Source organism: Dryobates pubescens, chromosome 38, assembly GCF_014839835.1.
Source record: "Dryobates pubescens isolate bDryPub1 chromosome 38, bDryPub1.pri, whole genome shotgun sequence".
Classification (NCBI taxonomy): Eukaryota; Metazoa; Chordata; class Aves; order Piciformes; family Picidae; genus Dryobates; species Dryobates pubescens.
In genome coordinates this window covers 2267571-2295555 of record NC_071649.1, presented here as the reverse complement: position 1 = coordinate 2295555, position 27985 = coordinate 2267571, and the positions used below count along the sequence as shown (strand labels likewise).

Genomic DNA, 27985 nt, shown 5'->3' with positions numbered 1-27985 from the left:
CTCTGTCCCTTCCACGTTCTGGATGGATTGATGGCACAGAGTCACCACCCCCAACAGCTGAAGCCTGTGTCTTCCTTTCAGCCTCCGTGTCAGTGGCTCTTTGAAGCTTCCTCTTTGTTGGTGGTCTTGTGTTGAACATCCTGCAGAATATGTTTGAGATTTTCATTTATGTCCCAGTTAAAATCTGGATAATTTGGTGTGAAATTTTCTGCTCCCATCAATTCTTTTTCTTAGGCTGGATAAATCAAGCTCCCATCAGGAGGGCTGTATTGAGATCAGTCAGGATAGAATCCTCATTGTTACTACTGCTACAAGATTATGGAGAGCATTTTATATGATTACATTTCAAGGATTTATTTAAGAAGAGATCAGTATTGCTACTGTGATCATGTTAGAGCTAATAACATGGGGGCAGCAACCTCTTAACACAGCCAGTATAGCTAAAGTCTGAATGGTTTACCTTGTGCCCAGATTTGATGGTGATGCACAGCTGAGAAAGGTCACCAGGTGCTTTTGTCTGCTCTCAGAAGCTTGGTTCTGTTGCAGTGCTAGCACAGAAGCACTGGGACTACAATGAAAAGGTTTTGTGGATATCCCTACCTTTTACTGACTCTTGGAAGGGCGCAGAGATTGCACAGGGCTCTGTTAGAAAAGCCTTTGTCTGTGGAAGTGCTCTGACTCTATGCCTGTCAGCTTTTGTTGAGCTCTGCCACAACTGGACCAAGTCTGAAAGGCAGAAGTGAGGCGAGGGTGTAGAAAAAACCCAACATGTGATACTGCTCAGAGGCAATCTATGGAGTTAACAAGGATCCAAGCAGTTCTCAGTACACAGAATGACTTGGCTCCATAAAGATCTCTGAGTGTAGAGACTGTGCAACAGATCATGGGGATGTGCTGGACTTCTTGTTAGAGTTTTGCCTTGAATTGAGGAGGGTTTTTTTTTTTCCCCTCCTCTTTCTTCCCTCTTCTTTAAAGACAAAAAGGAAAAAGCAAGCAAATAAATGATTTAGGGAAAACAAGATGTAAACAACTATTAAGCCTCATCCCTGGAGTTTTTTAAGTCAGGTTGGCTGTGGCTGTGAGCAGCCTGCTGTAATGTGAGGTGTCCCTGCCCATGGCAGGGGCATTGGAACTGGATGATCCTTGAGGTCCCTTCCAAGCCTGACAATTCTATGATTTAAAGATGGGCTCGTTTTTGTGAGAGTAATGATCTCCTGGCTGTGTGAATCAGCTATGGCACAGGTTATTGGAAGACCACAAGACTCTCAAGCTAGACTTGGAGGGGGTGTTGTGTTTTTTTTTAAAGACCCAGGAAGATTTACAGGTGCAAGAAAGAATTGGTAAAACATAAGACAGGAATATTTTGCTTAGGGGTTTTTCCTTTCTCCTGGCTTAATCAAGCTCAGTGGTTTGAGATAAGAAGCAGCTTTGGAAATTGACTGTTCTGAAAATTATTTCATAGAATCATAGAATTGTCAGGGTTGGAAGGGACCTCAAGGATCAGCCAGTTCCAACCCCCCTGCCATGGCCCAGGGACACCTCACACTACAGCAGCTTGCTCACAGCCACATCCAGCCTGGCTGCAAAAACCTCCAGGGATGAGGCTTCCACCACCTCCCTGGGCTACCTGTGCCAGTCTCTCACCACCCTCATGGGGAAAAAAGTTCTTCCTAACATCCAATCTGAATCTACCCATTTCTAGTCTTGTTCCATTCCCCCCAGTCCTATCACTCCCTGACACCCTCAAAAGTCTCTCCCCAGCTTTCTTGTAGCCCCCTTCAGGTACTGAAAGGTCTCCTCAGAGCCTTCTCTTCTCTATTTGTTTGGCCTCACTTTGTAAGCATGCTTAGAATGCTATTTATTCCTGTTGGAATCATCTTGAAGGAAAAGAACTGTATAATGACTTGCTCTGTCTGGTGACAGCACCCTGACTAATTGAGCTGAAATGAGAGGAAATAATTGCAAATCCACTGGATTTCCAAAGGCAGCAAAAATCTAGCTAGTTCATGCTTAATTTAATCTTCTTTTCTTATGGAGATTGGGTGTTGGGGTTTTTTTTGTGTGATCCAAGAGCTATCCTAACTCGTTAAGGAAGGTGAATTCCCTGAAGCTGCTGTGTTTGCTTTCTGCTGTGAATATGAAAGGCATCTCTTCTAACCTGCTCTGTTAAAAGAAAGTTGAGAGCTGATTCAGTGCAGGCAGCTTGCCCAACTGAGTTCCTTAAGCAAAAGCAGGATTAGAGTCTGTTTTCCTTATTCAATGCTAGTTTACATTTCTGAAAGCTGTAGGGGGTTGGTTATAAACCAGTTACATGGAGCATGCCCAATCCAGGCACCTGTCTGACACCTAAACCTCATGCAATTGCATCATTAACCTCTGTTCTCTGTTATAGCTTAGATGAAGCACCTAGGATCTTTGAAAGGCCTCTAGAGAGAAGTGAAAGGTGCAAGTCAGACCCTGCAGTTAAATACTTGCACACACTGGTGTTCTTCAAGTTTATTTTTCTTCTGTCTGTCTCTTCTGTTTCTCTCTTCAGTGAGACTGCAGGAAAACGCTGCTCTCAAGCTGTTAAGTTGTCACTACCAGTTCTGCTTCACAGGGAGATGTGGTCTGCAGGGAGGCTGGACTAGATGACCCTTGGAGGACCCTTCCAAGGCAAACCATTCTGTGATTCTGTGTGCCTCTAGCAGAGGCAGATTACCTTAGCAGCCAGGTCAGAGCTAGCTACTCACTCGCTCAGTGGGCTGAGTAAGCTCAAGTGAAGATGCCCTTAAATTTGCACATCTCATTAATGTCTAATTATCCAAATCTTATATAGGGAATCTAATTGGGAAGTGGAGCAGTGTTGGCAGTCAGGAACATGCAAAATGGTCTGTAAATCTATAATTAAGGGGGGGAAGGTTACAAATCTAGTGAGTCCCCAGACGGTTTAGAAAACGTAGAGGAAAAACAGTGACTAACGTAACCCTCAGTTCCACTGGAATCACAGTCCACTTGAGCCTGCTCTCACGGCTTCTTATTAGAAGTGCTTTGGAGAGGCAGCATTACATCAATGCTAATTGCCTGTCATTGTTCAGGAAATGCTAAATTGCACCAAGAGGCCATGATCTGGTGGGTACTCTGTACACAGAACACTTGTAAGATGGTCCCCTGGGCTGCGTCGTTTAAATTTGACTTCGATTATTTAACTTCATCTTATGCTTCCTAGCAGGGCTTGAGAGAGGAGATACATTACTAGTGTTACTGTTACTGTATTGCATGGCTCTTCAATATAGATGCTTTTATGTTCGTGTAGGGGACACAGAATTTAATCACCTGCTTTGCCAATATATTCACTTAGCACAAGGAGCAAGATCCTTTGGAAGAGAAACAGGCTCTTTGTTTTGCTTTTCAGAGCTCACTTGTGGCCCCAACAAATGCCCTTCTACTTTATGATGTTAAATCCTTTGTTTCAAGGGAACAGAAAGAGAAGGAAACAAAATCCCTCTTCAAACAAAAGCCAGCATAAACCATCACAAGCTAGGTTCTGCCACTTGTTAGTGTGCCTGATGAGTGTCACACAGTGGACACATCGAACGTTGTCTTCATCGTGGCCTGAAATGAGTAGTGATGCAGACAGGAAAGGATGCTCAGGGCAGTCTCTCCCATGTAATGGCAAAGAAATCAATGCAGCATAGACATCACAGACAGGAAAAATGATGTAGAGTTAACAGTCTTGTACAGCCTCTTTCCAAACACAAACTCAGGAGCACTGTTGTCTGGCTGCTGTAGGAAGATGTATGGGGTCTGAAAGACTTCTGCGTAGAGCAGCAACAGAGTGGGGATTGTACAGCCTGGAGAAGAGATGGCTCTGGGGAGACCTTATTACAGCCTTTCAGTAGTATAAAGGGGGCCTGTAAGAAAGATAGGGACAATCTGATGACAAGGGGTAATGGATTTAAACTAAAAGAGGGAAGAATTGGATTAGATGTAAGGAAGACATGTTCAGCACCAAGGATGGTGAAACACTGGCTCAGGTGGCCCAGAGAGGTAGCAGAAGCTCCATCTCTGGAAACATTTCAGGTCATGTTGGACAGGGCTCTGAGCACCCTGATCCAGTTGAAGATGTTCCTGCTCACTGTGTTCTATGAGAGCATTCTATGATTCTGTGACTCCTGCAGTCAGTGCCTCTCTTTTGGGGCTCCAGCACTGTCTGAGCGGCACTGTGGTGCCTTAAGTGCAGGCTTAGGAGAAAACCACAGGGGCTGGAAGGAAAATGCTTGTTTAAGCATATGGGTGTTGGGATGGGATCCTTCCTTACTCCCCCATTATCCCCTGGAGCTACTAAAATGTGGCACCTTGCCCACAGCATGAGTCTGCTGGCTCTACAAAATGCATCCTGTCAGAGGCTATCCCCATTTGCACACAAACAGAAGTGGAGGGAGGAGTGCGTGGCTGTAGCCAGCGTGGAATGTGAAGGCACAGCCTGTGCTTCACACAAATGGCTGGGGGAGCAATGCAGACACCTGGATGCCTCAGTCTGAACAACTGCACCTCAGCAAGATGGGAAGGAGCAGCTGAGAGGTGAAAACAATCAGTGTACGAGGCAAGGAAATTAGTTCACTGAACCTCTGCCTTCATTAAATTTGTAGTTCATTGCTTACACTTCTGCCAGGGAAGCATGGACCTGTGCAGCCTGCTTTTGATGAGTGTTTTTGTGTGTTAACCTTTTGCCAAACAACTGTTCCTCCTTTAAAATATTTATTAAAGAAGTGGTTCGTTGCCTCCCTCAGCCTTGCTCGAATGAGTCAGCGCAGGCGTTTGAGAGCTGCTCCCAAATTATGTTGCAGCTCTAATTGTCTGCTTAGGAGAGATGAAAATGCAGTCAGCAGTTGGATTGTTTAGGTTGGTGGGTAGTGGGAATACAAATATGGAAGGTCTGAGTGGGATGTTAGTAATTTATTTGGGATTCTGGGCAACTTCTATGCATTTTAATGACTTGCTCCTTCTCTCTTGTTTTTGGTAGGAAGGTTTGAGCAAATCAAATACTAATGTGTGTCTGATGATTTGACAGCACACAGCAAGAAAACAAGACTCGGGGTACGTCCCAAGGTTCTAGAAAGGAAAAATTCATTGAATTTCTGGGAAAACACAATGACTGCTTTAAAAGCAACTTCATAGAATGGTTGGAAGGGAACTCAGGGATCATCTGTTCCAACCTCTCCACCGTGGGCAGGGATGCCTCTTACCTAGACTCAGCGGCTCAAGGCCTCATCCAGCATGGCCTTCAACACCCCCAGGTAAGAGGCATCCACCTGGTAGCCTATTCCAGAGTCTCACCACCCTCCTATTGAAGGGTGGTGAGACTCTGATGACTAGATCCTAACATGCACAGTATCACAGTATCACTAAGGTTGGAAGAGACTTCAAAGATCATTGAGTCCAACCTGTCACCACAGACCTCATGACTAGACCATGGCACCAAGTGCCACATCCAGTCCCCTCTTGAACACCTCCAGGGATGGGGACTCCACCACCTCCCTGGGCAGCACATTCCAATGGTGAATGACTCTCAGTGACGAACTTTCTCCTCACCTCCAGCCTAAACTTCCCCTGGCACATTTTGAGACTGTGTCCTCTTGTTCTGGTGCTGCTTGCCTGGGAGAAGAGACCAACCCCCAGCTGGCTACAACCTCCCTTCAGGGAGTTGTAGAGAGCAATGAGGTCACCCCTGAGCCTCCTCTTCTCCAGGCTAAGCAACCCCAGCTCCCTCAGCCTCTCCTCACAGGGCTGTGCTCAAGGCCTCTCCCCAGCCTTGTTGCCCTTCTCTGGACACGTTCAAGTGTCTCGATGTCCTTCTTAAACTGAGGGGCCCAGAACTGGACACAGGACTCAAGGTGTGGCCTAACCAGTGCTGAGCACAGGGCACAATGACTTCCCTGCTCCTGCTGGCCACACTATTCCTAATGCAGGCCAGGATGCCGTTGGCCTTCTTGGCCACCTGGGCACACTGCTGGCTCATATTTAGGTGCCTGTCAATCAGCAGTCCAGTTCTAAACCTACTCTCCCTCAGCTTCAAACCGTTCTCCCTTGTCCTATTGCTAGAGAACCTTCTGAAACATCCCTCTGCAGCCTTCCTGTAGGATCCCTTCAGGTGTTGGAAAGCAGCTGTATCTTGGCTGATAGCATATGATCTCTTTCAAACAATGGCATATGAAATGTTGGTGTTGTCCTTATATTGCAGAAAGAAAAGAAATGTCCCATAAACCACAGGGGTTTGTTTTACAGCCTTGGGGGAAAAAAGGTGCCTTACAGCCCTGGAAAATGTAAGGGCTGTTCGTCTGGCTTAGGGTTTGATTCAGTGTTTGTTTCTGAGACATCTGGGATGGAACTATGCAGGAGCCAGGCCTGTTTAATGCTGCAAAATCCACTTTTCCCATCTGAATTTCCCTGTGAAGTTCTTCTGTGGTCTTAATGGAGACTGCAGTCGGCTTATTGTTGTGTTTCTGGACGTGTCTGGTGTCTGAAGCATCCTCTGCTGTCCCGTGCTTCTACAACAGGACAGCCTGCTGATATTAAATGGGTCAAGACCCTGCAATACACAAAGATGCTTTCTTCCATACTTGCAATTAACCAATGTAGAGTAGAAGCCATTTCTTAATCCTGTTAAAACCCCTTTGTCTTCCTGGCTTTTAAGCATGTGAGGAAATCTTAAAAATAATATGGACTGGGGACTCCCAGCTCTGCAGGATGTGTTTTAATAGCTCACTGAGCACATACATCAAATCATCTCTGGTTCTACCTAGCAGAGTGGGAGGTTTCTCTGCCCTCTCCATGTTAAAAATAACCTTTTCAGAGTGAAGAGACACTGCTTTACTAAAGGTGTAGGATAGGAAGTAGCACGAACTGAGAGAGTATCAGCATGCAGAGAAGCACAATTCTTGTGGGTGAAGAAAGCAACTAAAGTATGTGGAGAAGTTGTCTTCTGCAGTGAAAAATCCTCTTGGGCTGGGTTTGGTTCTGTTGGTATTTGGTGGTGGTGTTGCATTTACCAGGTTCTCTTTGACAGCCCATAGCAACAACTCCAAGACTGCTGATTTTCATAGAATCATTGAATGGTTTGGGTTGAAAGGGACCTCCAAAGGTCATCACCAGTCCAACCCCCCCCTGCAGGCAGCAGGGACTTACTCACTAGATCAGGTTGCTCAGAGCCCTGTTGAGCCTCACTTTGAATATCTTCAGGGATGGGGCCTCAACCACCTCCCTGGGCAACCTCTTCCAGTGTTCCACCTCCCTCTGGAGAAGAGAAGGTTGAGAAGGGATCTTATAAATGTCTATAAATATCTGAGGGGTGGGTGTCGAGATGAAGGTGCCAGGCTCTTTGTGGTGGTGCACAGTGGTAGGACAAGGAACAAGAGGTACAAGCTAGAACACAGGAGGTTCCACCTCAACAGGACGAGACACTTCTGTCTGGTGAGGGTGATGGAGCCCTGGAGCAGGCTGCCCAGAGAGGTTGTGGAGTCTCCTTCTCTGGAGACTTTCCAAACCCAGCTGGATTCATTCCTTTGTGGATTGCCCTGGGTGATCCTGCTTTGGCAGGGGGTGGAATTTGAACTTGATGGAGATCCCTTCCAACCCTTAACATTCTGGGATTCTGTGTAATACAGTATCACAGCATCACTAAGGTTGGAAGAGACCTCGAGGATCATTGAGTCCAACCTGTCTCCACAGACCTCATGACTAGACCATGGCACCAAGTGCCACATCCAATCTCCTCTTGAACACCTCCAGGGATGGTGACTCCACCACCTCCCTGGGCAGCACATTCCAATGACGAACGACTCGCTCAGTGCAGAACTTTCTCCTCACCTTGAGTCTAAACCTCCCCTGGCACAGCTTGAGACTGTGTCCTCTTGTTCTGGTGCTGGTTGCCTGGCAGAAGAGACCGACTCCTTCCTGGCTACAACCACCTTTCAGGGAGTTGTAGAGGGCAATAAGGTCTCCCCTGAGCCTCCCCTCCTCCAAGCTAAACAACCCCAGCTCCCTCAGCCTCTCCTCACAGGGCTGTGCTCAAGGCCTCTCCCCAGCCTTGTTGCCCTTCTCTGGACACGTTCAAGTGTCTCAATGTCCTTCTTAAACTGCGGGGCCCAGAACTAGACACAGTACTCAAGGTGCAGCCTCACCAATGCAGAGTACAGGATACAATTGTCCCACAGCTGTTCCTCTGCAGTGCAAGTTGGAAGACACCACCCTGAGAAGACAGTCACGAGAGAGAAAGGTGTGTATTACATACACACACACACAGAGATTGTTTTGTGTCCTAGTGGTGAAGCTTGAGTCATTAATGCCTGGCTCATTGTTATCAACAAAGTGTTCCAACCTGCAGGATGCTAATAGAACATCTCTGCCACAACATGCAAAATGAGGATCAAGAACCATTCATAATAAAGAAATGGCCTGGAGGCTATTTCAAACCCATAAAGAAACTTCTTCTGTGATATAAATAGTCTTTACTATTCCCTCACCAATAAACCTATCATCGCTAAAATACTTCTTGTGGAGATCTGGGTGTGTAATGAAACAGAAGATTTATCACATAAACATGTGTAGGACTACTCTGCTTAGTTCTGCCTCTGGATCAGAGTTAGTTTGCTTATCTCTTAGCTGTTCTGGAAGGGTTCAGATTAAGCAGGTGGCTTTTGTGCTCTGTTAAAATTGGTCTCTTCTCCCAGGCACCCAGCACCAGAACAAGAGGACACAGTATCAGGCTGTGCCAGGGGAGGTTTAGGCTGGATGTGAGGAAGAAATTCTTCCCAGCAAGAGAGCTTGGCCATTGGAATGTGCTGCCCAGGGAGGTGGTGGAGTCCCCATCACTGGAGCTGTTTAAGAAGAGTCTGGATGAGGCACTTGGTGCCATGGTTTAGTTGATTAGATGGTGTTGGGTGATAGGTTGGACTGGATGATCTCGAAGGTCTTTTCCAACCTGGCTTATTCTATTCTATTCTATTCTATTCTATTCTATTCTATTCTATTCTATTCTATTCTATTCCTTCTTTCTGGCTTTCTAAGGTTACTTCCCATCAGGTGAAACTTGGGTAACTCCCAGCTTCAGCTGAGTGGACTTTTAGGGCATTTGGAGACCCTCATCAGCAACATTGTTCAGCAGAGGGAAGGTGAAGGCTTTAGGCAATGAACAATATGTGCACAACACAGAGAATTAAACAATTAAAGGTTCAGCACAAGGTATGGCAGCATTCATCAGTATGTGGTGTGTGGCTGCACTTCCCATTTCCCTGCATTTATGTGACTGAGAGCTTTACTTTGAAAAAATAAAGCCCTGACTTTCAAAATCTGGTATTTAAATGAGGTGACTATTAAGACTTTCTGTGGTGATTTATCAGAGAGATAATCTCTTTAATAGGAAAATCTCAGTCATCTATTCAGTAATTCTGAGTAATCTATTTAATAATGAAACCCACTGTGCCTCACTGCTAAAGCCTGGGGTTGTTTTTTTCTATCAGGGGTAGTCTAACATGGAGTTAATCACAGGATGTTAGGGGTTGGAAGGGACCTCAGGAGATCATCAAGTCCAACCCCCCTGCCAGAACAGGACCAGAGAATCCAGCACAGGAACACATCCAGACAGGGCTGGAAAGTCTCCAGAGAAGGAGACTCCACAACCTCTCTGGGCAGCCTGCGCCAGGGCTCTGTGACCCTCACATTAAAGAAGTTCCCCCTTGTGCTGAGGTGGAACCTCCTGTGCTGGAGTTTATATCCACTGCTCCTTGTCCTGTCCCCAGGGTGCAAGTGAGCAGAGCCTGTGCCCTCCCTCTTGACTCCCAGCCCTCAGGTATTTATAAGCGTTTATTAAATCCCCTCTCAGTCTTCTCTTTTCCAGACTAAAAAGCCCCAGGTCCCTCAGCCCCTCCTCACCAGGCAGTGCTGTAGTCCCCTAATCATCCTGGTAGCCCTGTTGACTTTGGCACCATCTTGCTGGAGCAATGGAGAGCTCTCTGGTTAGAAGAGTTGAGTGTTCCTCCTCCTGTCAAGGCTCAAGTGAATTAGGGGTGCCCGGGGCAAAGCTGATTCTAGCACACTGGCAGATAGATACATCATGGGAAGTGATGCATCTTCACTGTGAGGGTCACAGAGCCCTGGAGCAGGCTGCCCAGAGAGGTTGTGGAGCCTCCTTCACTGGAGACTTCCAAGCCCTACCTGGATGTGTTTCTGTGTGACCTGTGCTGGATTCTCTGGTCCTGCTCTGGCGGGGGGGTTGGACTTGATCTTTGGAGTCCAACCCCTTACATCCTGTGAGCCTGTGATATTAGAGCATCTAAAAAATCACTCTGAGGAAGAAAGAGAATATTTACCCTATTGTGAACTCGATGAGCCCTGCCTTTTGATTCTTGAATCAGTTCAGTGCCAGGTGATGTATCCTGATCCATAGCTGATAAACAAAACTTGCTGAAGACAATGTTAGTGTTTGGTGCATCTCTACAGCAGTGGCATTGCAGAGGAGGTGTGGGGATTATTTTTTTGGTGTTCTGTTTTGGTTTTTCAAGAGATTAAAAGGTACTGTAATGTTTATTTGAGATTCCAGCCACTTCTGCTGGGAGCACAGCAAAGAGTTCTGAAAATAGGAAATCTTCCCATATTGGGAGTTTCAAAGATGAGAATAGGAGGGGCAGTAGTTGAAATGGGAGAGGACAAACTCCTAACAATGTAATATGTGTAATAGTTAAGAAACTGTTGGAAAGAGTGTTATGAGTGCAGGGTATAGTCCTTAGATTACTTTCTCACGTTGTGCATTGATATGTGTAAGCAATTCTCATTTCCTTAAGGCAGCCAAGTCAAAATGATTGGGGAAATGTTTTGAATTGAACACAATTAACCAGGTTGGAAAAGACCTCAGAGATCATCAAGTCCAACCTATCACCCAACACCATCTGATCAACTAAACCATAGCACCAAGTGCCTGATCCAGGCTCTTCTTAAACACCTTCGGTGAAGGGGACTCCACCACCTCCCTGGGCAGCACATCCCAATGGCCAATCTCTCTTGCTGGGAAGAATTTCTTCCTCACCTCCAGCCTAAATCTCCTCTGGCACAGCTTGAGACTGTGTCCTCTTGTTCTGGTGCTGGTTGCCTGGGAGAAGAGACCAACCCCCACCTGGCTACAACCTCCTTTAAGGTAGTTGTAGAGAGCAAGAAGGTCTCCCCTGAGCCTCCTCTTCTCCAGGCTAAGCAACCCCAGCTCCCTCAGCCTTTCCTCACAGGGCTGTGCTCCAGACCCCTGCCCAGCTTTGTTGCCCTTCTCTGGACACATTCCACCAACTCAGCATCTTTCCTAAACTTGTTGTTGTTGTGTTTTGCTTTGTTTTTTATCTGGTGAGTCTTAAATTAGAGCAGAAATCCTTTCTATTGCTGACACTGTTCACTGGCACACCGTTCTCATTCCTCTGGATCTCCAAGTCCTTCCTTTATGTCATCAGCAGTGCCATCAGCTTTGGGCTCCAGCACATTTTGTGGAGGTCCTCCTGGATTCTGGGCCAAAGGCTTTAGTGAAAATGCAGTCTGAGGCTGCCTTTTGCTGCTCTTCTCTTGATAGCTGCGCTTTTTCTTTTTACCATTTCCATATGTGGCCAGCACCTCACCCACCTCACTGATTCTGGTATCAAATCCCATTTTCTCCAGATGAGTTACTGATTTTCTGTCTGGCACACAGTGTTACAGCAAAATATTTTTTTCTTGAGTCAGATGCAGGAGAACTAATCTGTCTGCTGTGCAGATAAGGTCCACCACATTTCACCCATGAGAAACAATACTTATTTTGTCAAGGAAGATTAGATGAATCAGACTTGATCTCTTCTTGGTAAGCCTGAGCAATATTTATTCCAGTCTTTAGCCATCTCAGTATGGTTGGGGTTTTTTTGCTAACTTTCTTTCACCATTTATTCTGAAGCTTTGTCTGCTGTTCAGAGAAGCATAGAATTAACCAGGTTGGAAGAGACCTCTGAGATCATCAAGTCCAACCTATCACCCAGCCCTATCCAATCAACCAGACCATGGCACTAAGTGCCTCATCCAGGCTCTTCCTGAACACCTTCAGGGACAGCAACTCCACCACCTCCCTGGGCAGTACATTCCAATGGCATATAACTCTCTCTGTGAAGAACTTCTTCCTAACATCCAGCCTAAACCTCCCCTGGCACAGCTTGAGACTGTGTCCTCTTGTTCTGGTGCTGGGTACCTGGGAGAAGAGACCAACCCCCACCTGGCTACAACCTCCCTTCAGGGAGTTGTAGACAGCAAGAAGGTCTCCCCTGAGCCTTCTCTTCTCCAGGCTGAACAACCCCAGCTCCCTCAGCCTCTCCTCACAGGGCTGTGCTCCAGCCCCCTCCCCACCTTTGTTGCCCTTCTCTGGACACCTTCCAGCACCTCAACATCTGTCTTGAGAATTGAGGAGCCCAGAATTCAAGGTGTGGTCTGACCAGTGCTGAGTGCCTGTGACCTGTGCTGGATTCTCTAGTCCTGCTCTGGCAGGGGGTTTGGACTGGACAATCTCTGCCATGATCATGTGATCACAATCTTAGAATGGATGCTATTGACCTGTACCTACAGATGCTGATCATATTCAGTCAAGAGTCAGTTGAAGAATGCTTTCTGAGCACATGTTGGTATGTTTTTTCAGGTGAGTTTAGATTGCTTAGGTTGTCTTTATTTTAACAGAAGCAGCGTGAGTCTACTGACGTCACGTGCAGGGTCTCTGGAGATGTGTCTGGGGTAATGCTTTGTAAAACCCCAGCCAAGCAATAACCCTAAATTTCAAGACCTCATTTTAAAGTGAAATGGAGAAGCAAGGAGAGGTCTTATCTGAGATGACTTTCTGACTTTTATTTTCCCTGCCTGGAATTGCTAAATGTCTGCAAGGGGAGCAATAGGAGAGAGTTTCAAAGCAGATTAGTTTAGCTCCTTTTCCAAATGCAGCCACAGTCCAACAGATAAATTTCAGCTGAAGGGTTTTCCCTTTTTGGTTTGTTTTTTTTTTTGCCCCTTTTGGTTTTGGTTTTTCTTCTTCTTAGCCCTGATAAATCATTATCTTCATCTCTGTGTGTTGCTGTTCTGCATACAGACATATTTCTAGAGCAAGTGATAGCACACTTGGGGAAATAAGACTTTCAGGGAAAAATTAAGACAATTACTCATGGTCAGGGTGGAATAAAGTGGTAGGAAAGATGTAACTGCCTTGAGGAACCTCAAGGCATGATGTAAATACTGCATTATTCAAGGCTGGTAGCCAACCAGGACAAAACAAATAATGGATTTACAGCACAAAAGAGAAAAATGGTATCAAATGGCAATGACAACAACGAAGCTGGAGATTAGATAAGGAGTGGAACAAGCTACAAGGGAATACTGTGTAGTTATTAACACCAGAGGCATTATAGCTTAGACCAGATTTCCTCCTTAGTGTCCTGATCTCTGCAAGTCCTGCTGTGTTTTCCCTGCCTCTTTCTTCTCTCAGTTTCCCACTTGTCTACTTCATGTATATTCAAGGGATTTTTACACCAAGCAATACCTGCTCTACTTCACTTACCCTAAACTAATAGAATAGAATTAACCAGGTTGGAAGAGACCTTTGAGATCATGCAGTCCAACCTATCACCCAGTACCATCTAATCAACTAAACCATGGCACCAAGCACCCATCCAGTCTCTTCCTAGACAGCTCCAGCGATGGTGACTCCACCACCTCCCCAGGCAGCACATTCCAATGGCCAGTCTCTCTATGAAGAATTTCTTCCTCACATCCAGCCCAAACTTCCCCTGGCACCAAGTGCCACATCCAGTCTCCTCTTGAACACCTCCAGGGACGGTGACTCCACCACCTCCCTGGGCAGCACATTCCAATGACGAACGACTCTCTCAGTGAAGAACTTTCTCCTCACCTCGAGCCTAAACTTCCCCTGGCACAGCTTGAGACTGTGTCCTCTTGTTCTGGTGCTGGTTGCCTGAGAGAAGAGACCAAATGACACTATTGGCAGCAGTATTACGACTTCATTACTGCTCTGCCATTGCCAGTGACCTTCCTTTCCTTAAATCACACTTTCCCCCTGTCCTGTGCCAGAAAGGGAGGCAAAGGTTCTCTAGCAACTTACTGCCAGCAGAGTACAGGGATCAGCGGTGTACAGAACTTGGCAACTACTGTATTTCTGCAGTATTAGGTCCACTTTTTCTTAGGTGTGCTGTGTGTAAGAGAGTTCTTGATGGTGTATGTGAAAATGGTCATGGCAGTAGCTATTTTTTGTTCCCTGTCTTGCATCTTCAGGGAGGAGCAGAAATGGCATCGCAGCTTCTCCCGAGGGCTGGTGAGAATTAGTTGCTCTTTGAATGTCTTCTGCTCTTGGCCAATAACAATTGGCCACCCTCCAGAAGGGGCCATGCCAAGTGGAGATGCTATTTCCAAGGCCCATATTGCACCCTTCATTTGTGGATCATGCTGCACTTCAGAAAAGACAACGGGTCTCTCCCCCTGCCTCCTCTCTGATCAAATGTTATCATCCTCAGTCTGTGAAACTGGGGGAAGTAACAGAGGGGATAAATGAATCACCCAGAGTGAAGCAGCAGCTCAGTAACAGAAAACACAGATCTCTCTGAGGATTGGATCATCTGGATCCCAGGTTCCTTTTGGGCAGGGAGGAGATGGTTTTGAACCCTCCTCTCCATGGGGCTTTGCAAAGCAGTTTCCCAGGGCTCTGCACCACTGCTGCTCTCTTCTCAAAATTGTGCTGATGCAGTTTGTGTCCAGTTCTGGGCTCCTCAGTTCAGGAAAGATGTTGAGATGCTGGAAGGTGTCCAGAGAAGGGCAACAAAGCTGGGGAGGGGTCTGGAGCACAGTCCTGTGAGGAGAGGCTGAGGGAGCTGGGGTTGCTTAGCCTGGAGAAGAGGAGGCTCAGAGGAGACCTTCTTGCTCTCTACAACTACCTTAAAGAAGGTTGTGGCCAGGTGGGGGTTGGTCTCTTCTCCCAGGCAACCAGCACCAGAACAAGAGGACACAGTCTTGAGCTGTGCCAGGGGAGGTTTAGGCTGGATGTGAGGAAGAAATTCTTCCCAGCAAGAGAGCTTGGCCATTGGAATGTGCTGCCCAGGGAGGTGGTGGAGTCACCATCCCTGGAAGTGTTTAAGAGCCTGGATGTGGCACTTGGTGCCATGGTTGAGTTGCTTAGATGGTGTTGAGTGGTAGGTTGGACTTGATGATCTCCAAGTTCTTTTCCAGCCTGGTTAATTCTGTATTCTGTGTTCTATTCTGTGATTTCAGGATGCTTTTTGGTGTACACAGGATCTGTGAACACCTCCCCCAGCACACAGGCTTCTTTCTCACCACAGGTGTCTGTCCCTGTATGTGTGACAGCACTGACAGCAGGTGACCATGTTTAGATGTCTGAGTACTTTGATTGAAGCAGTCTGCCTGCTTTTGAAACAGTCAAGAATACTCAGCAATGTTATCACTTTTATTTATTATCCACTTAATCAAATCTAGCCTGGCTGTGTTTGGCAGACCACTTGTGTGTGGGGCTGACATCCATGGGTGAGGTGGCTCCTTTGTGATTGGCAAACAGTCTTCTGTGTGCATTCCTAATTTCATGGGTCCAAGCCTTAGATTTGCAGAATGATGGCTGTTTAAATCACCTCAACTTGTCCCACCACAGCATCATGAATGGGCTTTGACAATAATGGTTTGGGCAGTTCCCAGTTTCAAACACTCCTCTTCAGGACAGCTACAGCTCTTGATTTTGCATCTACACCAGTACAAACGTCTTCATTTATTGCATTCCAGTACTTCACAAAGTAGGTCAGAGTGATGACAAGCCCCCTTCAGCAGCCTTCCAGTACCTCCCAGCTGGGGAGGGACTTTTGATGAGGGCTTGGAGTGACAGGACAAAGGGCAATGGATTGAAGCTGGAAGAGGGAAGATTTCTTTACAGTGAGGGTGGTGAGATATTGGAACAGGTTGCCCAGGGAGGTGGTGGGTGTCCCCTCCCTGGAGGTGTTCAAGGACAGGTTGGATGAGGCCTTGAGGATTCTGGGCTGGTGGAAGATGTCCCTGCCCATGGCAGGGAGTTGGAACTGGATGATCTTGAAGGTCCCTTCCAAAGCAAACCATTCTTTGAATTCTATGAATAAGAGACCAGACTTCCAGAGCAAGGAGACTTGGTCCCTTCCAACCTAAACCATTCTATTAATAATCTACTTCTGAGTAGCTCATATTCAGCCTGGAGAAGAGAAGGCTCCAGGGAGACCTAATAGCGACCTTCCAGTACCTGAAGGAGGCTACAAGAAGGATGGAGAGAGACTGTTAGCAAAGCCTGCAGTAGCAGGACAAGGGGCAATGGTTTGAAATGAGAAAAGAGCAGATTTAGATTGGATGTTAGGAACAAATTCTGCACCATAAAGGTGGTGGAACACTGCAACTGGTTGCCCAGGGAGGTAATTGATGCTTCATCTCTGCAGATGTTCAATGTGAGGCTCAGCAAGGCTCTTGGGAACCTGCTGTAGTTGAGGATGTCCCTGCTGACTGCAGGGGGGGTTGACTGTATGAGCTTTAGAGGTCCCTTCCACCCTAAACCACTCTGTGATTCTAAAGATGTGATGAGGGAGGTGAATTACCTAGTATCAACATAGCAGTTCAGCAGGGTGACAAAGAAAGCAGAGGTTTCTTAAGATCCAGGGCAGTACCTTGCCTAGAGATGTGTATTACTGTGTCATAGCTTTGCATGGAGAAAGAGGCTCTCTCTATGTTGCTCCCAAGAGTTGCACAAAAGGAATTATAAGATAAAAGGTAAAAAAGAAAAAGGTAAGGTTTGGTTTGGTTTGGTTTGGTTTGGTTTTCCCATTCCAAGTGAAAACTAGGTATAAATATCTCCACACAGCCTACTTTGGCAGGTGGGGGAAAGATGGAGTCAAACTATCAACTGGTTGCTGTTGAACTGCTGGCCTTTTGTTCAGACTGGTTTGAAGAGTGAGGTGACACACCAGCCTGGTGTCTGGTCTGGTGCTCTTGTCCTTTCTTGGGGTCTGTCTTGCATGCAGAGCTCCCTCTTGTCTGCATTCAGCTCACCACAGCAACCTGGCAATGTAAATAGCTGCTGTACTTCAAGCCAAACAGTTATTAAGACGTCGTCCTGCACTCTGTGCCCTTCCAAGACAAGCTTATGCAAATACACAAATACCCAACTCCTCTTGACACAGCTGAAAGAAATTCAGCCCCAGTGATGTTGTTTCTCATGGGAAAAGGCATTTAGAAATGGAGTGAAAAATGAAGCTCTGACCCCTTTTCTCCTTTCTCTATTTGTTTTCTTCTTCCTGTCGTTCTTTTACTGATCCACAGAGGAACAATGTCACATATCCAATCTCTTTACCTCTTAAACAGTCTGGGATGCTTGAGTGTCCTTGCTGTAGTTTAGGAAGTGAACTGGCAGACAAAATTTTGTTGGGTTGACACTGCAAATGCACAGTGTGAAGGAGCCACATAGACACCCAGGTCGAAATTAGCTCTTTTTTTTTTGTTTGGAGGGGAGTGCAATTTATGATGAGAAATGAACTCAGCTTCTTCCTCAAAGTCACAGCTATAGATCAGTGAGAAGCTTGAAGGACTACTTGAATCCTGAGAGGTGGCACTTTGATCTACAGCACTGAGGCTGGTGCCAAGAAGGGAAAATCAACAAGATCTTCCCCTGATTTATGCAGGCCAGACATCTGTGACTTGCCTTTCGAAGGTGATCTCACAGAGGCGTAATTAAAACTTGATGGTGTTATTAAACAATCATGATGATTTGTGGCCCTGCTTTGCAGCCATGTGTGGTTGTAAATGTGCTTAGTCCCTGCTTGGGAATATGAAGGTTAGAGAGCCCTGGGCTTATAGGTAGGGATTTAGCAGGTAGAAGGTGTCCAGATTATTCTTATGCTGGAGTGCGTCAGCACCAGTGTGGCCAGCAAGAGCAGGGACGTCATTCTGCTCTGGACTCAGCACTGGTTAGGCCACACCTTGAGTCCTGTGTCCAGTTCTGGGCTCCTCAATTTAAGAAGGGAATTGAGACTCTTGAATGTGTCCAGAGAAGGGCAACAAAGCTGGGGAGGGGTCTGGAGCGCAGCCCTGTGAGGAGAGGCTGAGGGAGCTGGGGTTGCTTAGCCTGCAGAAGAGGAGGCTCAGGGGAGACCTTCTTGCTCTCTGCAACTACCTGAAGGGAGGTTGTAGCCAGGTGGGGGTTGGTCTCTTCTCCCAGGCAAGCAGCACCAGAACAAGAGGACACAGTCTCAAGCTGTGCCAGGGGATGTTTAGGCTGGAGGTGAGGAAGAAATTCTTCCCAGCAAGATAGATTGGCCATTGGGATGTGCTGCCCAGGGAGGTGGTGGAGTCACCATCCCTGGAGGTGTTCAAAAAAAGGCTTGGATGTGGCACTTGAAGCTATGGTTTAGTTGTCAGGAGGTATTAGGGTGATAGGTAATAGGTTGCACTTGATGGTCTCTGAGGTCTTTTCCAACCTGGTTGATCCTATGATTCCGTTTCAGTTTAGAACTAGTGAAATTGCAACTTACTGGGGAAAAAACAGAACAACAAACCAAACCAACCAACCAAAAACCTAAAGAAAAACAAACCCAAGAAGTTTCTAATTAGTAAAACAAAGCAGCCTCTAAATGTGCCCACTCTGCAGAGTCAGGCAGTGCTCTGACGTTGGAGATGCTGACTAGGGGCTGGAGAGCGGGGTAAGACAGCAGGTTGTGCCTTGGTCTTACTCTGGTCTTGAAACCACTGGGACACAGCATTGCCTCTTCCTTCATCTTGCCTGTCAAAAGGAGGAGAAAGGTCCATCTTTCATTAGCTATTTAAACACTCTGAGCAGAGCACAGACATGACCTGAGCTGCAGGCAGCCTCGAGATACGCTGTAATGGAAACACCACTGATGTGCTGACTTCCTGATTGTGCCATTGCATTGTCTCGTTTTGGATAGAATTTATGAGGCATAGAAAGATGTGTTTGAAGTCAAGTATGGATTTTTTTTCTTCCCCATTTATCTCTCTGGATGCTGGTGGGAATTGTGAAGCAGCTGTTTATCAATTGGGTTTGAGTTGGGTTTTTTCCTTGCCGTTTTCTACTCTGGATGCTGGTGGGAATGGTGAGGCAGCTGTTTATCGGCTGCTTTCCTGTTGTTCTTGGGACTTGTTTTGTGCTTTAAGGCACTGATCCTGCCTTTCTCCATTGATAGAAATAACAGTGATTTCTACTCTCTGCTTTTCAGACTGAAATGGCACAGAACACAGTATGTTGCCTACTTATAAAAGAGGTAGGGAGCTGAGGCAGCACCTCTGATTCTGCATGCAGAGCAGTCAAGGCTGTAGCTCCTGTTTGGGGGTGATTCTCCTAAGAAGCATGAGTTAGAAATGATGATGAAGTTTCTGAGAATCCCTGGCCTTTCCATTAATTCTGAATTATTGATTTTTATGAGCAGGAGCAGTGCTATGCTCGGGCTCTGAGGAGGATCAGAAAGGCCAGCGTGCGTCTGGGGTTATTGCCTCGTTTCACGCTGTGATTTATACAGCGGAGGTACAGGCTGCATTCTTCTGCCTGGGGTTATTTTGTGTCTTCTCATCATTGTAGTATTTCATGATTTAAAGACACCTGCCCTCTGAGAACCTGTTCTGTTGTGTCTCTGACATTATTACAGGCTGAAGGTCTGATTATGGGAAGTGCTGAGCCCTTGCAGCTCCAGTGGCATGAATGGAAGCTGAAGGTGCACAGAAAATGATACCTGAGGCATTTTATTCCTTTAAAGGGACTGAATTGTACCTCATGAATACAATTCTCTGCTTTGACTAATTCCCCCTTGACTGCACATCCTGTGAAGTAAATGGAGTTTAGTTGATTAGAATGAAACCTGTGTTCCAAAATTAGCTCTCCCTCTCACTTAGGTAGCTGAGCAATTGATGAGATCTGGGTAAACCTGATGTTAAAATTGAGCTTCAGATTCACAATTAAGCTCCAGAGTTTTGCTTTTCAATTGGACTCTCACACATTGGGAAAGTCCAGAAACCTTTCTCATTGAAGGTTCAGGTGATTCAATGCACACCTCCTGTCCCTGTGGCAGAGCTACTGGTGCAGCAGAGGTGACTATGGGCACACTAAAAGGATAGGTTTGCATCTAAAAGAGCTGCCAGGAGCAAGAGCTTGCAGCTGGTGCAGGGAGTCAGCCTGCCTGAGCCATTCACATTCTCCTGCAAAGAGTCTTAATTCTAATTTCTCCAGTTCCACTGAGAGGAAGCAGATGTCAGGTAGTCATCCAGCCTCAGGAAAAGGGTGATTTATCCTAGTGCTTGATAATTCTGCTGGCTTGGCAGAGGAGGGAGCTTGCCTAAGGCACTGCCTGTTTGATCTTGAAGTATGGGAAGGTGTTGCTGTATAGACAAGAGAGCCACATCTGGGTAAATCCAGAGGAGCTCTCATGCAGAGGGGGAAGCTGAACCTGAGCGATTTGGGGACTGGGTAGCTGAAGAAAGGCTGTTATAGGTTAAGGGCTAACTGTCCTAGCACACAGATGAATCCCTCCAGAAGGATTAGTAGTCTCAGGGAGTGGACAGTCCTCCCAGAGGGAGGACCAGGACACTGTGATTTGTTATTCCATTACCCTTTCCTGTATCTCTCTATTTAATGGAGAGCACGTCCACATTTATCTCTCCTGGCTCTGGCTTTCACTGTGGATGCATGGGGGAGGGTTTGTGGTGGTGGGTGTCTACATTTTACTGCATAGGTGAGGCCTCCCTTGGGGGGGCAAAGCTGATTCTGAGTGATTGTATATATCTTTTTGTGCCTTGGTACCTTTTGTACTTCTGTTTATTTCTGTAAATAGCATTTAAAGTTATCCTCCAGTTCTGTGTAAGTGTTTTTATTTACTCCTTTGGGGTAAATACCTTCTGTCCTGAGTGGCTTCTGGCTCAAACCAGGACAAAGGCTTAGTCCACTTTGTTAGTCTTCTGAAAACATAAATATGCAAGCAAAGGAGGTGATCCTGCAGGGCCTTGGGATCCTGAGGGAGCTGGGGTTGCTTAGCCTGGAGAGGAGGAGGCTCAGGGGAGACCTCATTGCTCTCTACAACTACCTGAAGGGAGGTTGTAGCCAGGTGAGGGTTGGTCTCTTTGCCCAGGCACCCAGCACCAGAACAAGAAGACACAGTCTCAAGGTGTGCCAGGGGATGTTTAGGCTGGAGGTGAGGAAGAAATCCTTCCCAGAAAGAGAGCTTGGCCATTGGAATGTGCTGCCCAGGGAAGTGGAGGAGTTACCATCCCTGGAGGTGTTTAAGAAGAGCCTGGATGAGGCACTTGGTGCCATGGTTGAGTTGCTTAGATGGTGTTGGGTGATAGGTTGGACTTGATGATCTCCAAGGTCTTTTCCAACCTGGTCTACTCTACTCTACTCTACTCTACTCTACTCTACTCTACTCTACTCTATTCTATTCTATTCAGCCCTTGTCTGTAGCCCCTTCTGTTCACAGGCTGTTCAGATATGCCTGGAGGTCAGCATTGCTGCAGCCCTTGGGGGTTTTTTGGGGGAAAAAATAAATCCATTCTTTGCTGAAGGAGATTCACAGCAGGGTTGCCAAGCTGTGCTTTTTGCTTTGGGGGTCATTGTTAGAGTATTCTTTTTATTTCCTTTCCTTCAAGCAAATGTTTATCATGAAATAGAGGCTTAGTTGTTGGGCTTTTTGTTTTCTTCCCTCTCAGGTAAGAGACAGGTGACAGAAGTTACATTTCTTGTGTTTCCAGTTATTTTCACAGAACAAATTGAATCAGTTACCTTCCTATCTACATGTCTGGAGCTCTCTGGTTACCTCTGTGGTATATCCATGTACAATCTGGTAGATCAGCTGCTGTGTCAGCAGAGCTTCATGTTTCAATGTGTACATTGATCCAGTGCTGGTCTGTGACTGATGGGGTTTGGATCTCAGCAGGCAGCAGCAGTGGGGGAAGGCTGTTGTTTTGATGAGGAGACGTGAGCTTCTTCCCTGTGTCTATCTGTCCTGAACAGCAAAACTTGGCACAGATAAAACACCCATTGAGAGAATACTCAGGCAGCAAAGGGCAACAAAGCTGGGGAGGGGTCTGGAGCACAGCCCTGTGAGGAGAGGCTGAGGGAGCTGGGGTTGCTTAGCCTGGAGAAGAGGAGGCTCAGGGGAGACCTTCTTGCTCTCTGCAACTACCTTAAAGGGAGGTTGTAGCCAGGTGGGGATTGGTCTCTTCTCCCAGGCAAGCAGCACCAGAACAAGAGGACACAGTCTCAAGCTGTGCCAGGGGAGATTTAGGCTGGATGTTAGGAAAGAGAGATTGGCCCTTGGGATGTGCTGCCCAGGGAGGTGGTGGAGTCACCATCCCTGGAGGTGTTTAGGAAGAGCCTGGCTGAGGCACTTGGTGTCATGGTTAAGTTGATTAGATGGTGTTGGGTGATAGGTTGGACTTGATGATCTCCAAGGTCTTCTCCAGCCTGGTTAATTGTGTATTCTGCAAACAGTTGGCTGCTTCCACTTGTTCTTGCTGCTGGTCTCCTCAAACACTTTGTGCAGTGTTTCCTTGCCTTTGAGAGTGTTGGCCAAGGCTGTTTTTTTCAGGATAATATTTTGACATCCTTTTCTTCTGGAACTGGGACTCCTCCTAGCTAGAGTGGCTTCTGAGCTTTGTGGCTGATGGTATTTTCTGTCTGTTTTCTGGAGCTCCTGTCTGTACATATTTCATCTCACCCTCCTTGTCCTTCTGGTTTGTTTTTTAGCGAGTGAGACCTGCAACGATTTCCACCCCATGTTCTTCACCCACGACAGATCCTTCGAGGAGTTCTTCTGCATCTGCATCCAGCTCTTGAACAAGACTTGGAAGGAAATGAGGGCAACTTCAGAGGACTTTAACAAGGCAAGAGAAAGGCTGGGGTGGGAATCAAGTGGGCAGGATGGTGAAACAAGGCCATGTGTGGTTCTCTAGGGGCACAGAGAGTTACTGATCCTGCCTCTCTTGAGTGCTGTGGAGTTTTCATCTGATCAGACTCTTTGCTCATAAAGCTTTTACAAAGGGGAGGCAGGAGATGGGATGTGTAAGGGAGGTTCACAGACCTTTTCCCATCCTGTTCCTCTGCAAACTGTGAAAGTAGAAACCTGGCTTGAGGGGAAATGCTGACTTTATGTTACCAATATTGTGCTGAAGTGCTGCAGCCTCTGAGGTTGTAAATAATGCAAAGTGAGTACTGCAGTGGTGATTCTGTGCATCCTTTTCATTTCATGTGGGGCCTAAAGTGATAAAACATTCAAGAATGGGCTCAACCCTGACTAAGTGCTGTGCAATTTATCCTGCTAAAACAAACAAAAAACCCTCACCCACCAAACCAAACAAAAAAAACCCACTCAGTATGGCACCCTTGAAGTTGTAAGGCAGAGTTCTGGAAGCTGCAGCCAATCTCTTGACTGTCAGCAAAGCTATGGAGAACAGAGGTGTCTTAGTGGTCCCCAAACATTCTGTTTTAACTCTCTTACCAGGAGGCTTGAAAGTATCTTTGGTATCTTGTAAGAATGGCAAACTCATGTGGCCAGCTGGCATCCTTATCGTTGTTGGGATCTTTTGACTGGATCTTGAGAGCCTCTTCCTGACAGTTGGTTATAGAGCTCTTGGTTCAGAATGAAAAGTGAGACTGTGCCAGCATGTGCCATATAAGTGCTCTGAAACCACCAGGCTGAAATGTTACATGAGAGCTGGTAAGAATGATCATGCCAAGCTTGTTGGAACCATCTGCTTCTGGAGCAGTCTAAATGCCCATGCTCCACTGCAGAGTAGTGGTGGATCCTTAGGTGTTGAATAGCTCACCTTTGGGGAGTTCTTTTGGTTAAGATAGTTAATAGCAGTACCAGAGCCCACACAGCAGAGAGGAGGCAAGCCCAAAATGCATGCTGCTGTAGCTGTAGGTGACCTGGAGGCTTTGTCTTGCATGGAATTTCTGAGCCACTTCTCTTATGGTCCAGGAGTACAGAAGGAGCAATAGCAAAGAGAGTTCATTGAACTGTATAGAAACCTAGAACCACAGGCTTTAAAAAGGCAACCTTGTGGAGACTGCTTCATAGAATAACAGAATTGTCAGGGTTGGAGGGGACCTCAAGGATCTGCCAGTTCCAAGCCCCTTGCCATGGGCAGGGACACCTCACACGACAGCAGGTTGCTCACAGCCTTCAAACCTCCAGGCATGAGGCTTCCACCACCTCCCTGGGCAACCTGTGCCAGTCTCTCATCACCCTCGTGGGGAAGAACTTCTTCCTAACATCCAATCTGAATCTATCCATTTCTAGTTTTGTTCCATTCCCCCCAGTCCTATCACTCCCTGACACCCTCAAAAGTCCCTCCCCACCTTTCTTGTAGCCCCCTTCAGATACTGCAAGGCCACAATTAGGTCTCCTGGGAGCCTTCTCTTCTCCAGACTGCACAACCCCAACTCCCTCAGTCTGTCCTCATAGGGGAGCAGCTCCAGCCCTCTGCTCATCCTTGTGGCCCTTCTCTGGACACCTTCCAGCACCTCCAGATCCTTCCTATAATAGAGGCTCCAGAACTGGACACAGTGCTCCAGGTGTGGTCTCAGCAGTGCGGAGTAGAGGGGGAGAATCACCTCCCTTGCCCTGCTGGCTCTGCTTCTCTTGCTGCAGCCCAGGCTCTGGTTGGCTTCCTGGGCTGCAAGTGCTCACTGCTGGCTCCTGTTGAGCTTCCCCTCCACCAGCACCCCCAGGTCCTATTCTTTAGGGCTGCTCTCAAGCCAGTCCCTGCCCAGCCTATATCAGTGCTTGGGAAATTCTTTCTTCTAGTCATAAGGAGATTTCTGAGCTCTTATCCACTTCAGATGACATGTGGTGGTGGTGGTGTGCACTATTCAGCTGATCAGTGTCTGCAGGGATCTGAGTGGAGCAAACTGCCTTGCTGTGTGGGCTTGTGAAGCACTTCTGGATTCGTGGGGGCTGATATGTTGTATGGTGGAACCCAGCTGGTCGGTGGGTGACAGCTGCCAGTGCTGATGGCTTTACCAGACTGAGCGACACCATTCTTCATCCCTGCCTGGTAGGAGGTTTTGGTGCTCATGCCATGTTAGTGTTCTTTCTGCATCTTTGCTGTCTGCTAAGGGAAGGTTACCTGTTTCTGTGCAGTTACTTCTGAAACCTTGGCAGGCAAAGGCCATGTGGACCCAGGGAACATTCAGCTCCTACTTTCAGGAGGGAATGGGAAGGAAGCAGGTCTCAGAAGATGCAGTAGCTTAGTTAACGTGGGAAAATCCTCTTTTATCCACTCTTTATGTTACTGCTTTTCAGTTTCAGTACCTTGATTGTCTTGGTAATGTATGAAACACCACTTTGCTGTGGCTTGCTACCCAGCTGGCTGATGGGGGTCACATTCTTCCATCTCCCCTTCCCCCTCCAAAACAAAACTGGACACTGTCAGCGTGTAGGATGGTTAACTCTTGAGACCTGGGAATTCTGCTAAAAAACCTCTCCCACTTGCTTTAATCTTTAATCCTAAGTGACCAAGAGGAGCTTTTGGTTCAGTTTTAAACTTGTGGTTAATCACAATGGCTTTGTACCTTGAGGAGCTCTGTGTGCACATCCAGAGATTTATTTCTTCCTCTCTTGTGTCAGATGATGACAGCTGCTGAAAGAAGTGAGGTGATTGAATACTTCCCCTCAGGTTCCAGTGCTGCTTCTCCAGGGGTTTTTTAAGCATCAGATGGAGACTTCCTCTTGATGACACAGAGGCAGACTGAAGCATTGTGGTTCTTCATGTTGGGGATAGGTTTGTTGATTTATTTATTTTTAAAGCTTAAGAAGATAATTAAAACAGCACTTTGCTCAGAGCTGGAAGAATGGTGTGGTGGCTTAGTGAAATATTTATGATCCCATGCTTTGTCTCTCTGATTTCCATTCATTTGAACAGACACCTTTTGTTAATCCTTGCCTTAGAAAAACTCCTTAGATCTCTATGGTGATAGCATGATACTGTCAGACCTAAAGCCCCTTTCACAGCTTCTCAATATAGTGGTAGATGCTTGAAAAGAGTAATTCAGTCAGGCAGCTAAGCTCATATTGTGCCTTTGTAGCGTTTTTAAGGCATACATAATTCATCTCTGCTGAGCTTTCTGGAGGAATTGAGATGCAGGTGGATAGACAGACATGCAAGTGGCAACAATTCCATTTGAAACCTTTTTGTTTTCCTCTGGGCCTACAGATGATCAAAGGACATCTTCCAATCTCTGTCCTCCACAGTCATCTGTGAGCAGACAGCATGGTTTATGACTTTGAAAATCTAATCTTGTCTCTAAGCTTTACATAATTCTACATCTTCTATTGCAGCAGAGGAAAGCATTGTGTGATGAATTTTGGATGACTGTAAGAAGGTGGACTCATTTATCCACTCCACTGTAGAAACCAGCCTTCATCACCAGCCTGCCCATTGAAAGAGTCTGCCCAGGGAGGTGGTGGAGTCACCGTCACTGGAGGTGTTCAGGAGGAGACAGAATGAGGCACTTGGTGCCATGGTTGAGTTGATCAGATGGTGTTGGGTGATAGGTTGGACTTGATGATCTCAAAGGTCTTTTCCAACCTGGTCTGGTCTGGTCTAGTCTAGTCCTATTCTATTCTATTCTATTCTATTCTATTCTATTCTATTCTATTCTACTCTATTCTACTCTATTCTACTCTATTCTACTCTACTCTACTCTACTCTACTCTACTCTACTCTACTCTACTCTACTCTATCCTCATGGAGGATCACAGGCTCACAGGATGTTAGGGGTTGGAAGACACCTCTGAAGATCTTCCAGTCCAACCCCCCTGCCAGAGCAGGACCAGAGAATCCAGCACAGGTAATACAGGAACACATCCAGATGGGTCTTGAAAATCTCCAGAGAAGGCGGCAGCCACAACCTTCCCTAGCAGCCTATTCCAGAGCCTCACCACCCCCCTACTGAAGAACTGCTTCCTAAGATCCAGTCTAACCCTGCTCTCCCTCAGATTCCAACCATTCCCCCTTGTCCTATTTATTGCTGGACATCCTTATGAAAAGTCCCTCTGCAGCCTTCCTGTAGGATGCCTTCAGGTATTAAGAAGAAAAATTGCTGCTTCTAGTCCCAGTGCGGAAGGGAAACAGTTAAATTCTTTGATTCACCTACCAAGGTTTTGAAGCTGCTTTGCAGGGAACAGGCAGAGGGATAGCTGCTTTTGTTAGTATGTTAGTGCAGTTTTAGGCTTTTAGATGGCCAAGAGTGACTCTTCATATCAAAACACAGATTAATATTTCAACATAGCTAAAGATAAGTAGGGGATGATCAAAACTGGAAAACTTTGACAGCCCTGTGGTTATGATGCTTGAAATCAAAATCTACTGAAAGTACAGGTTTAAGGAATAGGAAAGTAGGACAAGGTTGGCTAATGATGCTGCCAATACATTTTTTCTCCTTGCTGACAGCTCCTAGTAAATTTATTTTAACTACCGGCCGTGTTTGAGATCACAGTGCTGTAAACACCAGCTTGTAAATGCTCTGGGAATGTTTATGTTGGAATAAGAACATTCTCAGAACCCCCCCAACCCCTCTGGATTCAGCATTTTGACAAAGTTCACATCCATTTCACAGTGGCAGACCTTGGTACCCTGAGCAACTGCACCTGCAGTGTGTGGCTATTGCAGTGTCACACCAAGCCATCAGCAGTGGATCCCCCAGCACAGCAATGGGCTCAGCTCAGCAGAATGCAGAATTAACCAGATTGGAAAAGACCTCAGAGATCATCGAGTCCAACCTATCACCCAACACCATCTAATCAACTCAACCATGGCACCAAGTGCCTCAGCCAGGCTTTTCCTAAACACCTCCAGGGACAGGGACTCCACCACCTCCCTGGGCAGCACATTCCAATGGCCAATCTCTCTTGCTGGGAAGAATTTCTTCCTCACC

At 46.6% G+C, this 27985-nt stretch overlaps 1 protein-coding gene across 3 annotated transcripts in view; it reads left to right on the top strand.

Moving 5' to 3' along the window:
- The window catches only part of ELMO1 (engulfment and cell motility 1), a 372993-nt gene that overhangs the window by 219569 nt on the left and 125439 nt on the right, over nucleotides 1-27985 (top strand). For all 3 annotated transcript variants that reach the window (XM_054177076.1, XM_054177077.1, XM_054177078.1), the window contains one exon: nucleotides 22793-22929. In XM_054177076.1, coding sequence (XP_054033051.1) covers nucleotides 22793-22929 — 137 coding nt within the window. The remainder of the gene's footprint in view (nucleotides 1-22792; nucleotides 22930-27985) is intronic.